The 22391-nt window shown below is 42.0% G+C and overlaps 1 protein-coding gene across 1 annotated transcript in view; it reads right to left on the reverse strand.

Moving 5' to 3' along the window:
• Positions 1–10689, reverse strand: part of rab20 (RAB20, member RAS oncogene family) — a 33383-nt gene extending 22694 nt beyond the window's left edge. Inside the window, exon 1 of the mRNA XM_028799204.2 lies at positions 9988–10689. Coding sequence (XP_028655037.1) covers positions 9988–10159 — 172 coding nt within the window. The 5' untranslated portion in view covers positions 10160–10689. The remainder of the gene's footprint in view (positions 1–9987) is intronic.
• Between the last annotated feature and the right edge of the window lie 11702 nt (positions 10690–22391).

Raw genomic sequence — 22391 nt, forward strand, 5'->3', positions numbered from 1 at the left:
TTAAGTATACAGTTCTGTCTTTTGATTGTGACACAAAACTAACTCCGTAGGCGCTCCATGCCATAATTACTAAAACTAAAACTAATATATATAAAAATAAAATAGAAATGTCTTTGTGAAATAAAAACTAAACTAAAACTAAAAATACACGATGAAGGAAAACTAAAACTAAACTGAATTTCCAAGTAAGGTCAGAGAAAATATAGAAATAAAAACTAATATAAAAAGGCAAAACTATAATAACCTTGGGTTCAGCACAACAGAATTAACAAAAAAGAAAACATTGACCGAGATGATTTTATGTTTCTGCATTTTTCTAAAAATCCCTTTAATATTAAATCCACTTAATCTAGTCCAGGGTCACAGGATGCACACTCAAAATAAAGTTAATCAGCAACGCATGGTTAAAGTGGCAAATAGAACATTAAGGTCTGCAGGACTGCTAAACAGAGACTTTGCCTTAACTGAGCATATTCAAATTCTTAATGATCCTGCTTATCCTCTGCATTATACAATGTATTTTAGCCATTTATCATGTAATAGAATCTACCAAAGTAGAAGCAAAATTAATGTGATTTATAAGATCACAACCTTCAACAATTATTTTCTTGAATGGTAAAAAGTAATTCAGCAAATGCTGACAGAGATTCAAAACAGAGAGTACACATTAGACACATATTAATTTGTGTTACTGTCTATTGTCAAGTTTTTGTCTAGTATTTTCTCTTTACACTGAAGCAATTTCAATGTCATATATATAAAGTTTAATTTGCTATCACTTGCACAAACAATCCTCACATGAATGGGGTCATAGAGAGTGTAGGGGTGGGAACTGACCTGCAAAGTTTAAAATTAAATCAAACAAGAGTACAAAGATCCTCCACCTACATTGGTCTACTCAGATTATATATAAAGGAATGTTAAAAAAAAAAAACAACAAGCTAGAAAATAAGAACAGAAATTTAGCAAAACAAAAAACAAGCATAACCCCTTTTCTGAACCTGTCCCATTATAGGTTTGTGAAAAGCTGGGGTCTATTCCATCAACATAGAGTGGAAGGCCAAAAAATGTAAAAAAAAAAAAAAAAAAAAAAAATAAGGATAATAATTAATAATAATATAATTCTTTACATTTATATAGCGCTTTTCTCACTACTTAAAGCGCTCTCCACATAGGGAGGACCCAGGAAGCGAACCCACAATCTCCTTACTGGCTAGCATGTAGCGCAGTCGCGGGGGTTGGCGAGCAAAGCCTCCTAGACCTAACATAAAAACAAATTAACAAGGAGCAAAAAACTAAATGATGAAAGGCAGAAGTTACTTGGATATTAGAGATAGATGGTTGAATTCTTGTGCTACAGTAGAGGAGGTTGGAGAGGCAAGGAAGTATGTACAGACAACTATAAACAATAAAATAAGATGATACCTAAACAAAATACAGTAAATAAGAGTAAATTTTAAAAAGTAGATTGCAGCTTACAGTACAGCTACACATAAAGCAGCAGGTCCATACGGAAAAGGGCATGTAGGAACTAGGTACCAAGAGTATTAGACTTACTAAATCTTTCAAAAATAATGCCTTAAATAACCAGAACACCATAAAAGGGGAATCAAATCCTGATGATGATTAAAATATTTCAATCCAAGATGAAATAATTGAATTCTCCCAAAATAACGTATTAATGTTTGCTAAATACCAATTATAAGTTTAGCAAAGACAGTTTTTTTTTTTTATTTTTGGACGGACATGGAAAAAAAGAAATCTATATTACTAAACGACAGCTTAATTTATGCACGGCGGACACACCGAAGCGCATGCGCACTGCACCGCGGCGCCCCAGAGTCAAACACAGCGGTTTCCCCAGAGTCAGTAGGTGGCACCCAAACAACACAACCTGTAAACTAAACTTGCTCTAATCCACTGTTCCAGCAGAGGCAAAGGAGTCACGGCTCCAAATGGAAAGAGCTCAACGATTTGTAATACAAAACCGAGCCCGTAGTTCCCACAGTTAGTGCGTGGCGCCCAAACACCACGACCTGTAAACTACACCTGCTCTAATCCACTGTGGCAGCAGTCAGTGTGTGTAAGTTGGAGTATGCTTCCTAACAGTAAACGACTTCTACCTAACGACACAGCCACAGAACAACAAAGACGAGACCGCATGGATAAAAACAATACACGGAGGCTAGGAGTCACAGCTCCAAATGGAAGGAGCTCAACAATTAGTAATACAAACACGAGCCTGTATGGCTACGACCTGTAAACGAGCCCGTATGGATAAAAACAATGAACGAAGGCGCCCACACAAAGAAACCACTTTACTACATATACTGTAAACGAAAGTTTAATTTAGGCATGGCGGATGCACCAAAGCACATGCAGAGTCAGTAGGTGGCGCCCAAACAACACAACCTGTAAACTAAACTTGCTCTAATCCACTGTGCCAGCAGAGGCAAAGGAGTCACGGCTCCAAATGGAAAGAGCTCAACGATTAGTAATACAAACACGAGCCTGTATGGCTACGACCTGTAAACGAGCCCGTATGGATAAAAACAATGAACGAAGGCGCCCACACAAAGAAACCACTTTACTACATATACTGTAAACGAAAGTTTAATTTAGGCATGGCGGATGCACCAAAGCACATGCAGAGTCAGTAGGTGGCGCCCAAACAACACAACCTGTAAACTAAACTTGCTCTAATCCACTGTGCCAGCAGAGGCAAAGGAGTCACGGCTCCAAATGGAAAGAGCTCAACGATTAGTAATACAAACACGAGCCTGTATGGCTACGACCTGTAAACGAGCCCGTATGGATAAAAACAATGAACGAAGGCGCCCACACAAAGAAACCACTTTACTACATATACTGTAAACGAAAGTTTAATTTAGGCATGGCGGATGCACCAAAGCACATGCAGAGTCAGTAGGTGGCGCCCAAACAACACAACCTGTAAACTAAACTTGCTCTAATCCACTGTGCCAGCAGAGGCAAAGGAGTCACGGCTCCAAATGGAAAGAGCTCAACGATTAGTAATACAAACACGAACCCGTATGGCTAAAAACAATGAACGAAGGCGCCCACACAAAGAAACCACTTTAGTACAAATATGTTTATTTAATTAAATGAAAACTTTACCATGGCTACAACCTGTGAACTAAACCTGAGGTAAAGCGTGCACGCCAGGTTGTACAGCCACCCGAACGCAACCGCCCACACCACCGCACCCGCCGCCATGGTCACTTCAGCACGCGAATCCTTCGCCATCAACAAACGACTTCTCGCTGACGACACAGCCATAAAAAAACAAAACAGAGACTGCATGGATAAAAACAATAAACGAAGGCGCCTACAGCGCACTTCTGAAACACCACAACTAGATGAGTCACAGCTCCAAAAAGAAGCCGCTTCAGTACAAATATGTTTATTTAATTAAATGAACTTTCCCAGGACGCACCCACCCTCCATGATATTTCATCCCTCCAAGTATCGGAGGGAACAGAAAGTGATTGCCATTCTTGGATTTGCGATTCTTTCGAGAATCGCGGGCTTGCTGGTTGGTAAATATCTGGGAGTGCAGCTGGATGATAAATTAGACTGGACTGCCAATACTGATGCGCTGTGCAAGAAAGGACAAAGCCGGTTATACTTCCTTAGAAGGCTGGCTTCCTTCAACATCTGCAATAAGATGCTGCAGATGTTCTATCAAACAGTTGTGGCGAGCGCCCTCTTCTACGCAGTGGTGTGCTGGGGAGGCAGCATTAAGAGGAAAGACGCCTCACGCCTTGACAAACTGGTGAGGAAGGCAGGCTCTATTGTTGGCATGGAGCTGGACAGTTTAACATCTGTGGCAGAGCGAAGGGCGCTCAGCAGGCTCCTATCAATTATGGAGAATCCACTGCATCCACTAAATAATGTCATCTCCAGACAGAAGAGCAGCTTCAGCGACAGACTGCTGTCACTGTCCTGCTCCACAGACAGATTGAGGAGATCGTTCCTCCCCCAAACTATTCGACTCTTTAATTCCACCAGGGGGGGTAAACGTTAATATTTAACATTATACATAGTTATTGTCTGTTTTTTTTTCACCTGTATTATTATCATTCTTTAATTTAATATTATTTATTGTATCAGTATGCTGCTGCTGAAGAATGTGAATTTCCCATTGGGATTAATAAAGTATCTATCTATCTATCTATCTATCTAAATAAATTAAAGCAGGTGTTCAACTGAAAGAAGACTTGGTTGGAACAAAAACCTACAGCAACAGTGGGCCGCCAGGACTAAACTTGAAAACCACTGATGTGGAGTATGCACATTCTCCCAGTGACTGCATGGGTTTTTGTCCAGGAACTCTGTTTAACTCACTACATCCCCCAAAAAGATATTTTAGGTTAGTTGAACGGGCAATTTCAAACTGGTGCCAAGGAAGTATGGGTTTGCTCATGTTGGACCGGCAATGGACTCACACTCTGTCTACTGCTGCTTCCTACCTTGTGCCCAAGTGATGAAACAGGACCATGCTCAGGCACAGGCATGAGCTAAAGCACACCCCTACCCAGTAATCCTAAATTGTTTTAAGCGAGTCTGAGATATTATGTTCCATTATGAGTTACAAATCGAAAGTTAATCACCAAAGAGAAGGGACTGTGTATTGAATTTACTTGAATATTTAACTTAAATATTTATATTGCTATGCTTAAAATTAACATAATCGTATCACATTTTATATTGTGACTTAAGTTATTCAAAGTAACATGATGAGTTAGTGGGAAATAAGACTAGGTCATAGTGTCCTATTAGTCATGATGATGGAATGTAAAAGTTAAAGGTGAACGGTTTGATTCCGACTGAACTGTTTACATCAGTCACTGTACTTACTGTACAAATGTGGAAATAATTACACAACACTTGTTAAGTATCTTGAAATGGTGTTCACCACAAAAAAAAGTACTTAATGTGTGACATGAGTATGTCACTTGACATGCCTGCCATGACAATCCTTTATGCATGAATGTGTTGCACAATTAAATAAAATGCATTGAAGTTACATATCTTATGTACTAGACATTAAGCCAGTTACAATAACAGGCGCTAGAATAGTAGTGCATAAACATTAGTAGGAACAGTCTATATTAAATGGCAAAGGACCGTCTATTTTCTGTTACAGTAATACTGGCTTGTATGTGGCTGTAATATGCGTCACTGTATTGCGCGCCTTTAATTTTCTCTCACAGTAATACGTCTCTCCAGCAAGTATTTTAATCTGTGCTGGCGTGCAGCTGATTATTGTACGTATGGCGTCTCCCCAGCAACGTATTTTATGTGCGCGGAAATAAATATACTTTTAAAAGTCATCCTATTGTAATATCATGAAAATTCGTATATTTAGGAAAACACTTTACACTTTACCGGGCCAAGTTTGTTAATCGCAAATCTGACATCCTCAGAGTGAACAACAAACACTAATCCCACCTGTTTGGGAAAGCTGGTCTCCGCGTCTCAGTACCCGATTGGATTTTTCGTGCGTTATGTTTTAGGTCTTACCTCATTTACCGAAATCCGATTGGATCGGCCGTGCGATATTTTATAGGTCCCGCCCTCTCTGTCTTGTGTGACGCGTCAGGCGGCCTTTGAAGCATCGCACCGTGCACCGCGCATGCGCACTTCACCAGAAGACACCCACACACGGACACATGGACGCACACAGGGATTTTATTAAAGAGGATATAAATATTAAAAAATTGTAATCACTAAACCAATCAACATGCTGGTATGTATATAAATATAAACTAATTACTATCATTCTGTACTTGTAAAGCTTACTAGAATTGTGTTCAAAATTGAACTTGAACTTTACTTCCAGGCAACAAAGTTAACAGGAATTTCTGTTGGTGTTTCATGTTTACACATAAGGTCAATAAACACATTATAAAACACAGTCAAAACATTATAAACAGTAGCAGTGAAAAATACACTGCATAAAACACAAATATATAAAACAATAATACAGAATTGCACTCCTGCCCAGTAATACTGTACTTCAAGCAAGACTTTATAAAAATAAATTTAAATTAAACTGGACTGAGGATTTTAGGCAGAGTTGAATCTGAGACTGTGTTTAACCATAGTGACTACAGCAGGAAAGAAACTCTTTCAGATTTCTTGTAGTTCTTGCCTTTTCTGACCAGTAACATTTCGTCAAAGGTAACAACAAACAGATGGATACTCAGGCAAGTGTAGTCTTTGATTACATTTCTGGCACATTTCCTGAACTGTGATGTACAGTGCATCCAGAAAGTATTCACAGCGCATCACTTTTTCCACAGTTTGTTATGTTACAGCCTTATTCCAAAATGGATTAAATTATTTTTTTTCCTCAGAATTCTACACACAACACCCCATAATGACAACATGAAAAGGGTTTACTTGAGGTTTTTGCAAATTTATTAAAAATAAAAAAATTGAGAAAGCACACGTACATAAGTATTCACAGCCTTTGCCATGAAGCTCAAAATTGAGCTCAGGTCCATCCTGTTTCCCCTGATCATCCTTGAGATGTTTCTGCAGCTTCATTGGAGTCCACCTGTGGTAAATTCAGTTGACTAGACATGACTTGGAAAGGCACACACCTGTCTATATAAGGTCCCACAGTTGACAGTTCATGTCAGAGCACAAACCAAGCATGAAGTCAAAGGAATTGTCTGTAGACCTCTGAGACAGGATTGTCTGGAGGCACAAATCTGGGGAAGGTTACAGAAAAATATCTGCTGCTTTGAAGGTCCCAATGAGCACAGTGGCCTCCATCATCCGTAAGTGGAAGAAGTTCGAAACCACCAGGACTCTTCCTAGAGCTGGCCGGCCATCTAAACTGAGCGATCGGGGGAGAAGGGCCTTAGTCAGGGAGGTGACCAAGAACCCGATGGTCACTCTGTCAGAGCTCCAGAGGTCCTCTGTGGAGAGAGGAGAACCTTCCAGAAGGACAACCATCTCTGCAGCAATCCACCAATCAGGCCTGTATGGTAGAGTGGCCAGACGGAAGCCACTCCTTAGTAAAAGGCACATGGCAGCCCGCCTGCAGTTTGCCAAAAGGCACCTGAAGGACTCTCATACCATGAGAAAGAAAATTCTCTGGTCAGATGAGACAAAGATTGAACTCTTTGGTGTGAATGCCAGGCGTCACGTTTGGAGGAAACCAGGCACCGTTCATCACCAGGCGAATACCATCCCTATAGTGAAGCATGGTGGTGGCAGCATCATGATGTGGGGATGTTTTTCAGCAGCAGGGACTGGGAGACTAGTCAGGATAAAGGGAAAGATGACTGCAGCAATGTACAGAGACATCCTGGATGAAAACCTGCTCCAGAGCGCTCTTGACCTCAGACTGGGGCGACGGTCCATCTTTCAGCAGGACAACGACCCTAAGCACACAGCCAAGATATCAAAGGAGTGGCTTCAGGACAACTCTGTAAATGTCCTTGAGTGGCCCAGCCAGAGCCCAGATTTGAATCCGATTGAACATCTCTGGAGAGATCTTAAAATGGCTGTGCACCGACGCTTCCCATCCAACCTGATGGAGCTTGAGAGGTGCTGCAAAGAGGAATGGGCGAAACTGGCCAAGGATAGGTGTGCCAAGCTTGTGGCATCATATGCAACAAGACTTGAGGCTGGAATTGCTGCCAAAGGTGCATCGACAAAGTATTGAGCAAAGGCTGTGAATACTTATGTACATGGGATTTCTCAATTTGTTTATTTTTAATAAATTTGCAAAAACCTCAAGTAAACTTTTTTCATGTTGTTATTATGGGGTGTTGTGTGTAGAATTCTGAGGAAAAAAATGAATTTAATCCATTTTGGAATAAGGCTGTAACATAACAAAATGTGGAAAAAGTGATGCGCTGTTAATACTTTCTGGATGCACTGTATACAGGACCTCAGTGAAATCCAGTTTCAGGTCTACAATCTTGTCTATTGCCATGCCTGAATGTTACAGAGAAAAAGTGAGGATGCTTTCAATAACTGCTCTACAAAACTGTACCAGCCTGGCTGAAAAGATTCAGCTTTTTAAGTTGATGGAGAAAAGCAATGTGCTGCTGAACTTTTAACATAAGAACATAAGGGCAGCTATGTTTTCATCCTTGCCTAGATGGTGAGTGAAAGCAGTTACAAAAGAACAAAAGAATTTTAAATGATTCCACCCTGTTGACAGTGATACCATTTGCAACTAGGGGTGTGGGAAGGTGAGGAGTGCCTCCAAAAATCCACAATCCTTTCCATGGCTTCCAAGGAATTCAAGTTAAGATGGCTGAGGGGACACCAACCAGCCAGCCCATCCACCTCCTTCCGATATGGCACCTTAGCCCAGTCTGTGATCAGGTAAATAAGGGTAGTGTCAAGTTTACCAGATGGGTCACTAGAGGTGCAGTGTAGAAACAGAACACTGACCCGAGTGAACCCTGGGGTCAAAGTCAGGGGCCCTGAATGATACTCACCTATCTTCACTGTCTAACGCAGGGGTCCTCAATCATGGTCCTGGAGGTCCGCAGTGGCTACAGGGTTTCATTCAAGTCAGTTTCCCAATTAGACCTCAGTCCTTGCCGATAATGAAACTTGGTGTTTAACTATATGGCTTGTTAGCACTTTCAATTATCAAAGACAAATTTAATTACATTGTAGATCAGGGGTCCTCAATTACAGTCCTGGAGGGCCACAGAGGCTGTAGGTTTCCACTTCAACCAATTTTTTAATTAGACCCCATTTATTTACTACTAAAGCAATACATTTTTGGGTTTAATTTTAGTTATCTTGTCTGTTACCATTCAGAACCATTAATTGCCTATTTTAGTTTTAGCAGCTGTATTTAAAATTTTAATTGTTGCCCGTTTTGTTAATAATAAAATGCAGATAACCAATAAACCAGCAGCTCTCCAGCCAATGTGCTTCCTTTTAAATTTGTGTATATGCATCATTAAAAGTTTGTGTTAAAAAAAAAATGTTTAGAAATAAATGTGAGGGGAATTGGAAGGAATCTGTTCTGGCCCACAAAACACATGGAGAATACTCTCAGGTAAAGAAACTCTACAGTGCAATTACAATTTCTCATAGATGAATGAAAGCACTAACAAGGCATGCAGTTAAATACAAAGTTTAATTATCAGCAAGGCCCTAGTTCTAATTAGGAAACCAGTTCTTAGGAAAACCTGCAGCCCTCCGGGACCATGACTGAGGACCCCTGGTCTAACGTCTATTCCCTAGAAAGTCAGATCTAGAGACACGTGGCCTAGTTCAAGTTCTTACTGAGACGTTTGCTATGGAGAAACTCTGGTACGATTGTATTACATGATAACTGAAGTCCACAAATAGGATTCGGCATAAATAGATGGTGGTCTAACATTGTCTAGTAGTGTGCCCAGAAGTTGGTGTCTACTCCAAGAAATAGCGGAGAGCCATGCCAGATGTATCCTCAGCCGACCCGGTGGCATGGTAAGCAAACTGTAGTGGGTCAATCAGAGAATTTGTTACCGATGTGAGACGCTGAAGGCTCCGGCTTACTGCATGGCGTTATATGAAAACAAGAAACATGGTTACAGTAATGCCCTGCGATAATGACTGATAAATACTGCAGTCTCGGAACTTCGTGAATTTCGCAACTTCCTGTACTGGAAAATACCAAAATTGAGGTATAACTCCTGAGTAAAGAGTCAGACGGGAAAGCACATTTCTATTCCCCCCTCCAGCCCCGACATCAGCCGCTTTTCACGGACTTCACGCTCGCTCACTCTCCAGTGCCTATCCAATATCACGTGTCACAATAATAAAAAAAATGGTTACAGCGTTTATTAGTTACATCACTTGTGCGGGTTGTTAGCATAAAGTACCTCTATCCCACTTCCCTCCTCTCCTTCCTTTGGGAGTCCCACTCCGCCTGAGGCTCACACTCCCCACCCCAGACCGCCGCCGCCGGCGTCGTCGTCGTCGTCTCTTTACCTGCAGTGTCCCAGATGGAGATGTTGTAGGGCCCCCACTGCTTCAAGAAGAAAGCCCCTCCAACGGTGCTGACGGTGTCCTTAAATCGCCTTTCGGTGTAGCGGTGCAGTAAGGAGGTCTTCCCCACATTCACGTCCCCCAGGATGACCAACTTCACATCAGGCTTTTTCATTGTTTTGGTGCAGGAAAAAAAAAAGGGGAAACAGCAGGAGTGTTTACTCGAGTCCCGTAGTCGACTCTGCTCCTGGAAGCAGTTGTTTTTGCTTTGTTTTCATTGACAAAAGTCCATTTTGCTTCCCAAAAAACGTAGTTGGCCCTTCGTACAGTACGTCAGAGGTATTTGCCCCATATACAGTGAAACAAACAGCCGGCGACCACTTGTGAGAAGTCGCACGAACTTCAAGTCAACTTTGTTTTAGTACGCCGATGACGACACAGGAAGCTGAAGCATTCCTCTTTTTTCCCTTTAGCTTGTAACGCGATTGTCCAAAAGTAATGTGTTTTTCTTTTTCTTCAAAGTTTGCAATTCAGTATCCTACAAAAGCAGCGGAGTTAAACACCAAGATAAGCGGAGCGTTTGCATCCGCAACTGAGATCCTACCTGAGACGAGCGCTAGGGACGCGGGCACAGGTGTGTCATGTGGCGCGTGACCTCGCGCGCGTTAACCTCGAGCGCGTGACCCCCGCGCGCGTACAGAGCCTGCGATTTGCCAGCCGTCCCGTGCCTGCTTCATCCAGACTGCCGTCTACGTCTGTCGACATCAGGTTCGTCACAGTTATGTATCGTACTACTTCACACGGAGTAACAGGCTGATGTTTGGTGACTGGAGAAATTAAACATGAACCGTACAAGTAACCAGGTAAACGATATAGAAACGTGTTTATAAATGAGAATTAGATGGAATGACGCGCAAGCCTGAATCGTTTTTGCCGGATCAGGCGGGTTAAACTTGGGTGGAATGATAAAAATGTCTTCTCGGACATTTGTGTTTTACCGATTCATCATTTTTTTTAATACCAGTTCATTATGAGATAGTTTCATCAAGGTAGGAGTGGCTTTATATCCCATCCCGCAGATGATAATACTATAGTCTCACAAATCCAGCTTATTGTGTTCAGATCCCACACTGCGTGGAGTTTACATGGTCTCCCTGTGTGGATGCAAGTTCTCCTTCAGGTACTCCACTTTTCACATCATATTTCTAACAATGTACATGTTATAGTTTTTCACAACTGCTAAGACACATTTGTTCCAACAGTTTTATTTCTTGTACACCCCTAAAATCACACAAGGAATCACTTAGTGGGCTTTAACAGTCCCTTTTTTTGACAGCCCACCTGCATTGATTTTCAAAAGAAAAATCTCCCAAAAGAAAAAAAATAACAAACGCCTTGTAGGGAAAAAAAATGGATGAAATCCTGGGAAAGGCAATTCAGATTGGTAGGTTGGGCGTACAATGTCTGTCAAAGAATGGGTAAATACAACACCCAAAACAGAATATCAGTAATCCTCTTCACAGAGCTCGATGGCCTGTCAATCACGGCCATTTCAGAAATACAATACACCAGTAGAACTATTTTGTTCTTCACCAAATGCAAATAAAAAAATGCCGCAGCAACCCTCAGGGTAAAATGCGAGAATACATAGATTATACCACTCACTAAGTGCCAAACTATCACATATAAGGATACAGATTTGTTAAAATACACCAAAAACAAAGAAGAAAGTAATTAAAATAAACAAAAAACAACCATATATGTCCATCAACTCATTGTAGAACCACGACCAGGTTGTAGAAAAGGAGTCAGAGACAAACCAGACACAGTCAGAGTCCTGGAGACCTCAGCCAACAAGCTGATCCCCCACCCCCCTTACTAGACAGTCAGTGCTGAGCCAGCCAATCAGATGAATTTACCCTGCAACCCATTTATTCCAGTGGTCCTGTATCTGAGATGTCTTTTCCAGGTAAACAACTTGGCAGTAGAGCAGTGTCAGCAAGTACCACATGAGGATACTGAGAAACAGAATAGGTGAACTTAAGTGTTTATAAATATCATATTACTTATATTTAAGTACTAATGACTAACAACTGAGATGCAGTATGTACAGCTAATCAGCAGCTCTACTCAGGGTATGCTACACTGAAGTCATGAGTCTTTAGCCTGAATTTTAAGCCTTACACCCATTTCCCAAAACCAAATCTTCAAACTACCTTCACAAAATTAACAAAATTAATGATCTAAATAATTCAACTAACATAAATACATCATCTGTTTATATCTCTCCCTGTTTTCCCACTCCATCCAGCTCCTTCTCTAAGTTCTCACCAGTCACATCTGTGTCTGTTAATAACCTGCTTTGTAAGATGAGGCCGACTACTTGTGTACTGGACCCCATCCCCACCACACTATGTAAATCCTGCCTTCATGCCATAATCCCAACTGTTACAACAATAATAAACTCATCCCTTGACACTGGCTCTGTGCCGCTCACTTTTAAAATTGCTTCTGTAACCCCAACATTAAAAAAGTCTGGTCTTGATGCTGACAATCTTAACAATTTCCGGCCTATTTCCCACTTACCTTTCCTGTCAAAAGTTCTTGAGCGTGTTGTAGCTTCCCAACTCACCAATTACCTAACCTGTAATAATTTGATGGAGCCCTTTCAGTCTGGTTTCAGGGCGCGGCACAGCTGTGAAACTGCTCTGCTACAGGTAACCAATGATTTGCTTATGGCAGCAGACTCTGGACAAACCAGCATATTAATTCTGTTAGACCTCAGTGCAGCATTTGACACTGTCAGACATGACGTCCTACTGTCCAGAATGGAGAACATGCTGGGTATCTCTGGCACTGCCCTCCAGTGGTTCAAGTCCTATCTGACTGATAGGCAAGAGTTTGTTAGTCTTGGCAACTGCAGATCCAGCTCAGCGCCAGTCACACAAGGAGTCCCTCAGAGCTCTGTCCTCGGCCCTCTTCTCTTCTGTATTTATATGCTTCCCCTTAGCCATATTATCCGTAGCTATGGACTGGGTTATCATTTTTATGCAGATGATACTCAACGCTATTTCAATGTTAAAAGTGGAACTTCATCAAAGCTTTCTCATCTCACAACCTGCCTTTGTGAAATTAAAACCTGGATGGAGCAGAACTCTTTAAAATTAAATTGCAATAAAACTGAACTCCTGCAAATTGGGACTAAAATGCAACTTAATAAAATGAGCTCCTTCCAGTCCATCTTGGCAGTGATCTCATCAGACTTGCCTCTACTGTAAAAAATCTTGGTGTCATTTTTGATTCCTCCCTCTCTTATTCCACCCACATAAATCACATTAAGAAACTTTCTTACTTTCACCTCCGTCACATATCCTGTGTTCGCTACTTCCTCTCCTTCTCTAATGCTGAGAAACTTGTCCATGCTTTTATCACATCCCACATCGATTATTGTAATTCCCTACTGGCAGGTGCCCCTTCTAATCTTATATCACAGCTCCAGCTTATTCAAAACTCAGCTGCAAGAGTCCTTACTCGAACCAGCAGCAGCGAGCACATCACACCCATCCTGCTCCGTCTCCACTGGCTCCCTGTGTCCTACAGAATCAAATATAAAATCCTACTAATAACCCGCAAAGCCTTAAATAACCTCGCACCAAACTACATCAGTGACCTTCTCCATCACTATGTGCCTGCCCGCCCACTAAGGTCCTCTGATTCTGGTAATCTTGTTGTGCCCCTCACTAATCTACACTCCATGGGTGACAGCAGGGCCTTCAGCTGTATAGCGCCCAGACTCTGGAATGACCTACCGAAATTAATCAGGTCAGCTGACTCCATGAATTCTTTTAAAAAACAACTCAAAACTCATCTGTTCAGGAAGGCTTTTAGCTCTACTTGACTTTATTACCCTTCTTCAGTTTACTTCTCTGTCAAGATGCTCATGTAACCTGTGTGTGTGTGTGTGTGTGTGAGACAATCAATTATGTTGTCTGTTTCTTGTTTTTTTCAGAATTCACTGTCTTAATCTTCTTTATTTATTTATCTGGTTTGTACAATGCTATATACTGTATACGCTGCCGTTCTTTATTATATTCTGTAAGTGCCTTGAGCATGGGAAAGGCGCTATATAAATAAAATGTATTATTGTTATTATTATTACAAAACCTCTGACTCTTCTGGCAAGCAATCACCTCAAACCATTTTTTTTATGTTCTGAATAAAGCAATGCTTCTAGATTAGGGTTGCCCACCTTTTCTAAATAAAAAAAAGAAGTGCCCTTGGGCAATGATGACGTGGGGAAGGGGGAAGGGGAATGGGGGGACACTACATGTGGTATAGCATGTCCGCGGCTTTAAAAAACAAAGGGCTGGGTTTTCAATCCGTATAGCCGTGTCATTCTCCGTGAGCGCAATTGCACAACCGTGGGGAGTTAATGAGGTAGTTGGAGCTAGTCTCACCTGCACATGTGGGTGCGTTCATTCTCAATTGCTTTATTGGCTTCCTGCGGCGTGTGATTAAGGTGCTGCGGCCATGGAGGTGCCGTGAGACCGTGCTATATATACGGATCGGCAGCAGGAAGGGGGTGATAGATCAATCAAGGAGAACAGCCGTCTTAGCAGCTACGATCTGGCCACCTGTAAGGAGGAGACAGCACGAGCTGGGGCCCCACGAAGGAGCGTTAGGTTGTGACGCTCAAGGGGCTTTTCAACCCACTGAATGTTCTATTAGAGTGGGATGAGCAAGGCAGGTGTCCTCCCAAGGGATCTGAGGAGCGTCTGCGTGAGCGCGAAGGATGAAGGGAGGAGAGCCAACCTGGGGTGGTCTGGCAGTGATGTCCTTAATGGAAGCAAGACAGAGGTCGGCCTAAAGGAACTCGTGGCTGTTGGGTCTCCGCTGGCTGCGGGAGCAATGGGTGAGCCGGGGAGAATGAGACTGCATTTTAACCTCGGGTTTTATCAGATTTATTTATTGTTGTTTTTATCCCTACTGAACACTTGTTTTTATGGATTTATTGAACCTGATGCACTGCACATTGGACACTGTTTTGTTGGTTTTAATAACAGCACTTTGGCACTTTTTTGGAAATATCCCCTGGCCTCATGTGAGAATTGTCTTCATATGTCTGCTCATCTCAGTGACATTACCGATGGTGTCGGGTTCAAGAGCTCCCAGGAATCGGATGGGAGCGTGGAGCTGGACCCGCATTGTCACACTGCAGATTTGGATTTGTAGAAGGTGGTGCGTGAAACAGGGGTTGGGGCAGGAGTGGATCTACTATGAAACCAATAATAATAATAATAATAATTCATTACATTTATATAGCGCTTTTCTCAGTACTCAAAGCGCTATCCACACAGGGAGGTTTGAACCTTAAGCTTCAGGGCCCCTAATCCTAGAGAGACCCCAGAAGCGACATTTTTTTTCCCATTGCTTAAAAATGTTAGGAGTCTACTATATTAGAAGGGTTTTTTTTTTTTAAATGTTAATAATACAGTGTAATTCAATAAAAAATAATAGTTAAAATTAAAAGGTTTTTAAGTATCATGTAGGTGAACCGTAAATGAAAAAATATTCAAATTAAGGATGCTTCCTTCTAAATATGTCAAATTATTAATCCATACTAGGGTCATTGGAAGTGCTGGAGCCTATCCCAGCTAGCATAGGGTACAAGGCAGGAACAAACCCTGGATAGGGCACCACTCAATTTCAAGGCAAACACATACATACATACACATACACACACACACACACACACACACACATCAAACACACACCAGGGCTAATTTAGCATAGCCAGTTCACCTGACCTGCATGTCTTTGGACAATGTTAGGAAACTGGAGCACCCAGAGGAAACTCATGCAGACACGGATCAGGGCAGGTCAGGTTGGGGAGCATGCACTGGTACAGGGCATTGCCGCACTCACCCCATGATGAAAAAGCTTGGCATCCCAGTTGGCAACCCCCCAGGCTGACACATGGTATAGTACCACCCCCTGGAAATGACCATCGATCTGCCACAGCAGGTTATTATATTGGTTCCCTTGGCCAAGTCCAGCTGCTCAGGTCCCCAACAGTGATCCAGAGCACCCTCAAAGAATCGTTCCACGTGGCCGTATTGCCATAACTGACATTCCCTCATAATGCAGGAAATGTGCTTCATTCAGGTCTCCGTGAGCCGCCACTCATTTCATACAAAATCAAACTAGTGTTGCCCATGGATTCTCCGAAGAGACAGAGTACTGTAGGAGTCCAGTCTTTGTCTCATGGCACTGGATAGTGTCCATGTCTCGCAACCATATAGCAAAACAGTAAGTACCACATCTCTAAAGACTTGGACCTTCGTCCTTTTGCAAAGATATTTGGAGCGACACACACCCCTTTCCAGCCACCTACTGACCCCCCATGCTCTCCCAGTCCATCTCCTGACTTCAAAGGCAAAGTCACTAGAGACACAAATATCCCTGCCAAGGTAGTACCTAGGGTGTTGTACCGTGTTAGCCATTATGAATGTAGAGAATAGCCAAGTAAAATGACACCTTTTATTGGCTAACTAAAAAGATTACAATATGCAAGCTTTCGAGGCAACGCAGGGCCCTTCTTAGGTTTAGGTTTATTTGTCATATATAGGTTAACACAGGGTCAACATACAATGAAATGTGTATGACGAGAAAAACAAGTCACTCAGCCTAGATCCAATAAAGCTTAAAAAAAGATTACAAGTTAAAAATAAACAAGTCATATAAAATAAAATGTGTATGTTTTAAAAGAAGTTATAGAGCAATATGAGTTGAATGAGCAGCAAGTACAAATGACAGTTATTGCACAGATAATGATTTATAAGTGCAGATGCATATTCCATAAAGTGCAGATGAATGTTCCAGTCAGTATTCAGAGTGTGTGCAGGTACAGTTTGTGTGTAAGTAGTGCAATGTAGATGTAATGTAAGTGTGTGTAAGTGTTCAGGTGTTGCTGTTGAGGAGTCGAATGGCCTGGTGGTAAAAGCCGTTCTTAAGTCTTGTAGTCCGAGCAGCCAGACTCCTGTATCGTCTGCCGGACGGTAACAAGGAGAACAGCTGGCGTGCTGGATGGCTGTGGTCCTTTATGATGCTGCTTGTCTTACGCAAGCACCGATGGAGGTAAATGTCTTCAATGGCAGGAAGACTCTTGCCCGTGATGTGCTCTGCTGCCTTCACCACTCTCTGTAGTGATTTCCGGCTGCTGGCAGAGCAGCTCCCATACCAGACGGTAATGCAGCCCGTTAGCAGACTCTCGACCACACTCCTGTAAAAGTTTGAGGTGATGTTGGCATTCATGCCAAACTTCCTCAGCCTCCTCAGGAAGTAGAGCCGCTGGCGAGCTTTCTTGACCACAGTGTCTATGTGAAGGGTCCACGAGAGATCCTTGGTGATGTTTACTCCGAGGAACTTGAAGCTGTTGACCCTTTCAACTTCTATGCCACTGATGTAGATGGCCTGGTGTTCTCTGCCTTGTTGTTTTCTTCAGGCAAGAACTACAGAAACTGGAGTTCCCTCTGTTTATATACACACTCTAGGACAAGAAACAACATTAGTAAATCTTTAAATGAGAAATTTTAAATGTAAAAAATTAATAGATTCATTCATCCATTGTCCAACCCGCTGAATCCGAACACAGGGTCACAGGGGTCTGCTGGAGCCAATCCCAGCCAACACACGGCACAAGGCAGGAGCCAACCCACCGCAGTAGATTCATTCAGGCTAGGGTTAATTTAACAAGAGAGAAAAGAACAATGTATTGTCAAGATCTCTGGATAAGATAACTGTCTAACAAAGTCTTTTGAAGTTTGTAATGAGTTTTTTCAAAACAATGTGGGTCTGTAGACAGGTTGTCTGTCATTCTGAGAGATGTAAACAATCCTCATATCTGGCCATTAAACTCTTGTCTCTATTCAAGCCATGTTGTAATGTATTAAATTTTAGCACTAGTTTAACTTCCCATTCTTTTCTCTCTTGCTGTGTTTTGAAGTTGCCCATAAGCCCTGTGACTTTAAAGTCCCTCTCACAGTGTCCATGGCTGTTGAAGTGGGCCGCTACAGGAACATCTGTGTTGCCGTGTTTAATGTGGAACCTGTGTAAATTCATTCTCTGGCGGAGTGTTTCTCCCACATAGAGTGCAGTGTCAGGACATTTCATGCAGAAAATTAGGCAGACTACATTAGATGATCTGCAGGAAAATGATCCCTTTATGTGCAGTGTGGTATAACTATACGGTCTGTATCATAGATGTGGGCACAGCAAGCAAGCAAGATTGTATTTACAGCAAGCAATGTGTCAAGAGAGCAAACCCCACCATCATAGATACCTGTTACCACTTCCAAGTCTCCTAACACTCTTGTCTTCCTGAAGACAGCATCAAAGGCTGCAAGATAGTGATGTTATAAATGGTGTCCCGCGGGGTTCACTGCTGGAGCCACTGCTCTTTTTAATACATAGTGTAGCAGTAGCGGCGTGTATCTACCTCTTGAACCCTCAGGTACCACTCCAAACACCAGGTAAAAGTCCAAGACTTCTTTATTTTGCAATAATACAGTGCACCAAGCACCCTCCACTCCACACTACTCATATACTCAATAACCAATCACAATACTCTCTCCTCTGCTCCCAGACACTTAGCCACCCTACCTCCCAGCTCTGCTCAGTCTCTGGGCTTTCCCAGAGTCCTTTTATACTCCCTGACCCGGAGGTGTTCCTGTTCCATTACCCACAAGTCCTTATTCCTCCCGGGTCAGGGTAGAAGTCCTTTTCTTCAACCTGGAAGTACATCATCTCTCCTGTTCACGTGACCAGGACGTACTTCCAGGTTATAGGGCACATATGAGTCCACGGGCCTCCCGACAGTGACTCCCAGTAGTCCCCAAGGTATCCAGCAGGGCTGTGTATAAAAACTACATAGTCCATGAGGCCCTGCTGGAATTCGGGGCCCGTCCATGCTGTCAGGAGAGCTCCTCCTGGCGGCCTGGGGGTGAGGGCCGGAATGTGAAGCCGGCCATCCATCACAATAGACAGTAAATTATTTGGATAGAAATATAATAATAATACATTTTATTTATTCATAGGCACCATTCTAAACACTCAAGGACGCTGAACAGTAGATAAAACACACATTATAAACAAAACTAAAATACAAAAATTAAAATCAGACAGAGCAATTGTAATTAAAGAGAAAAAGCAGTCTTAAACAAATGAGTTTTAAGTTTAGATTTGAAAAGTGGAAATGATTTAATATTTCTAAGCTCAGATTGTAGTGAGTTCCAGTACTGGGGAGCAGAGCAACTGAATGCTGTGCTCCCCACAGTGGTAAGACGGACGAAGGGGACAGTCAAGTGGATGGAGGAAGAGGATCTAAGGGTACGGGAGGGAATGGGAACATGGAGGAGGTCAGACAGATATGGAGGGGCGAGGTTGTGGAGAGCATTAAAAGTTAACAGAAGAATTTTGAATTGAATGCAGAACTTAACTGGAAGCCAATGAAGCTGCCGCAAGACGGGAGTGATATGGTGAATAGAAGGGAATCTGGTAATGATGCGGGTAGCTGAATTCTTGACCAGTCGAAGCTTATAATGAGATTTGCGATAACCAAATCTCATTATAAAAAGACCAAAGAAAAGGGAATTACAATAATCGAGATGAGAAGTGACAAGGCTATGAACAAGGATAGTAGTTGTGTGGGGAGTGATGGAGGGGCGAATACGATTAATGTGACGCAAGTGGAAATGTGCAGACCAGGAGATGTTATTGATGTGGGACTGAAAGGATAAAGAACTGTCAAGGATGACACCTGTGGGGAAGGGGAGACAGAGGAATTATCAATAACAAAGGAAAAATGATGAGTTTTGGATAATGTGGATTTTGTACCAGTGAGGAGAACCTCATAGTTTTGTCACTATTTAATTTAAGAAAATTTGAAGAAAACCAGGTGTGAAAACCAACAAGTGTGGTTAAGTTTGCAAATGATACCATGTTGATAAATTGGCAGATAATTTAGAATCAGCCAAATCATTACAGAGGGACATGGATATCATACAGGCTTTAGCAGATGAAATTTGATGTAAGTGTAAAGTATTACATGTAGGAACTGGAAACGTTAAATTTGAAAATGCAATGGGAGGTCTGAAACTTGAACATACCTCTCTTGAGAACGATTTGGGAGTTGTATTGGACTCATCTCTATCAGTATCCAGACAGTGTTCTATGAAGAAGGCTAACAGAATGTGAAGTTACACAGCACTCTAACATGTAGAGTCCAAGTCAGAGGAGGTTAAGCTTTCTAATGCACTGGTCCTGGAGTTCTCCATGTAGTTTTCATCTCCGGGCTACAGAAAAGACATAGCAGCACTATGTAGAGAAGAGTGACAGGACTGCAAGGTATGAGTTATGAAGAAAGAGTAAAGAAGGTGGACCTTTTCATTTTAAGCAAATGGAGATTAAGAGGTGACAGTACTGAAGTTTTTAAAACTATGAAAGAAATCAGTGCAGTTGATCCAGGCCGTGACGTTAGACACATGGAATAAATTGCCAAGCAGTGTGGTAAACAGTAGGGCTTTAGCAACTTTAAAAACTCAACTTGATGTTATTTTGGAGAAATTAGGCTTTATAAGATTGGGGAGCTTTGTGAGGCCGAGCGGCCTGTTCTCATCAAAACTATTAGACTTGGGATTAGCTTTTTCTCACAGGCTTTTAGAATACTGAATTCTGGACAGTACACTGCCTGATCACTCACTGTTACATTATCACTACTGTGTCATTGATTTTATGTTATGTAATGCTGTGCTGTTGTGTGATGTATGTGTTGTACTGCATTTGTCTTTCACTAACACAAAGGAAGAGCTAAGCTATGTTCTTTCTTGTGCAATTATATACGATCAGCATTGATGATAGAAAAGTAAAGTAAGTAGAGTACAGTGACAAAAAACAAAACAGAAACTCAAGCAAGCGTGTGTAAACCTGAAAGAAGAACTTTGCCCTGCAGTCATTTCCTCCATACATCCAAATGCCCATTTAATATGTTCAGTTACCTCCTTTAGAGATCTTGCTTATAAATAAAAAAAACACCTTTAATTAGGTGATCAGCCTCGTTTTGGTTTCTGCTTCACTGTAGGCCTAATTCCCACCACCTTCAAATAAATAAGTTTTCAGGGCAACTGATTCAGTGTTACACGTATTATAAATGAAAGACAAAAAGCAATAAAGTTTTGAGACTCCAGCTGGAAGTTCCCAGTTTAATGAGTGAAAATGCAAAAAAAAAAAAAAAAAACAAGTTGGCATGAAGAAGTAATTTTGGTGACCTCTAGAGGAATTACTGAAGAATTACAGGGGCATCTGTGTAGCTGAAACTTGTCTGGTTGAATGATAGCTTGCAGTCCAGGCAGCAATTTTTTTCTGGCTGGGCAGAACAGACAGAGCTGGAAGTGTGTCACAGGTGGCACTAGGCTTGCTCCGGAAAATTCCACCCCAATGTTACACCAGTGATACACTCTTATAGAAGTCCAATTAGTAGACTCACCGATAGATAGATAGATAGATAGATAGATAGATAGATAGATAGATAGATAGATAGATAGATAGATAGATAGATAGATAGATAGATAGATAGATAGATAGATAGATAGGTACTTTATTGATCCCAGTGGGAAATTCACATTCTCCAGCAGCAGCTTACTGATACAAAAAAACAATATTAAAGATTGATAACAATGCAGGTAAAAACAGACAATAACTTTTTATAATGTTAATGTTTACCACCCCACCCCACCCCCAGGTGGAATTGAAGAGTCGCATAGTTTGGGGGAGGAACGATCTCTTCAGTCTGTCAGTGGAGCAGGACGGTGACAGCAGTCTGTCGCTGAAGCTGCTCCTCTGTCTGGAGATGACACTGTTTAGTGGATGCAGTGGATTCAGTGGATTATACCAATACTGCATGTGTGAAAAAATTAGGGCCAAACCTGGGGTGCATCCTAGATACAAGGTATTTCATTGTCACAACTCATAAGACCTTCTACAGCTAAACAAATCCAGGAAGTATTGTCACATGGCCTTAAAAAAGGGAAACCAATTTGTCATGTGTGGGATTGCGAAGGGGAAACCAATTAGGCGCACATGAGCTTGTGAAGCAAAATTGATTACATAAAAGGAAAAAAAACGTGCTCAGTACTTACACCAGTATATCCATCCATCCATTTTCCAACCCACTGAATCCAAACATAGGGTCACGGGGGTCTGCTGGAGCCAATCCCAGCCAACACAGGGCACAAGACCGGAACCAATCCCGGGCACGGTGCCCTCCCATTGCAGGACACACACACACCAAGCACACACACTGGAGCCAATTTAGAATCACCAATCCACCTAACCTGCATGTCTTTGGACTT

The sequence above is a fragment of the Erpetoichthys calabaricus genome, chromosome 4, assembly GCF_900747795.2.
Source record: "Erpetoichthys calabaricus chromosome 4, fErpCal1.3, whole genome shotgun sequence".
Classification (NCBI taxonomy): Eukaryota; Metazoa; Chordata; class Cladistia; order Polypteriformes; family Polypteridae; genus Erpetoichthys; species Erpetoichthys calabaricus.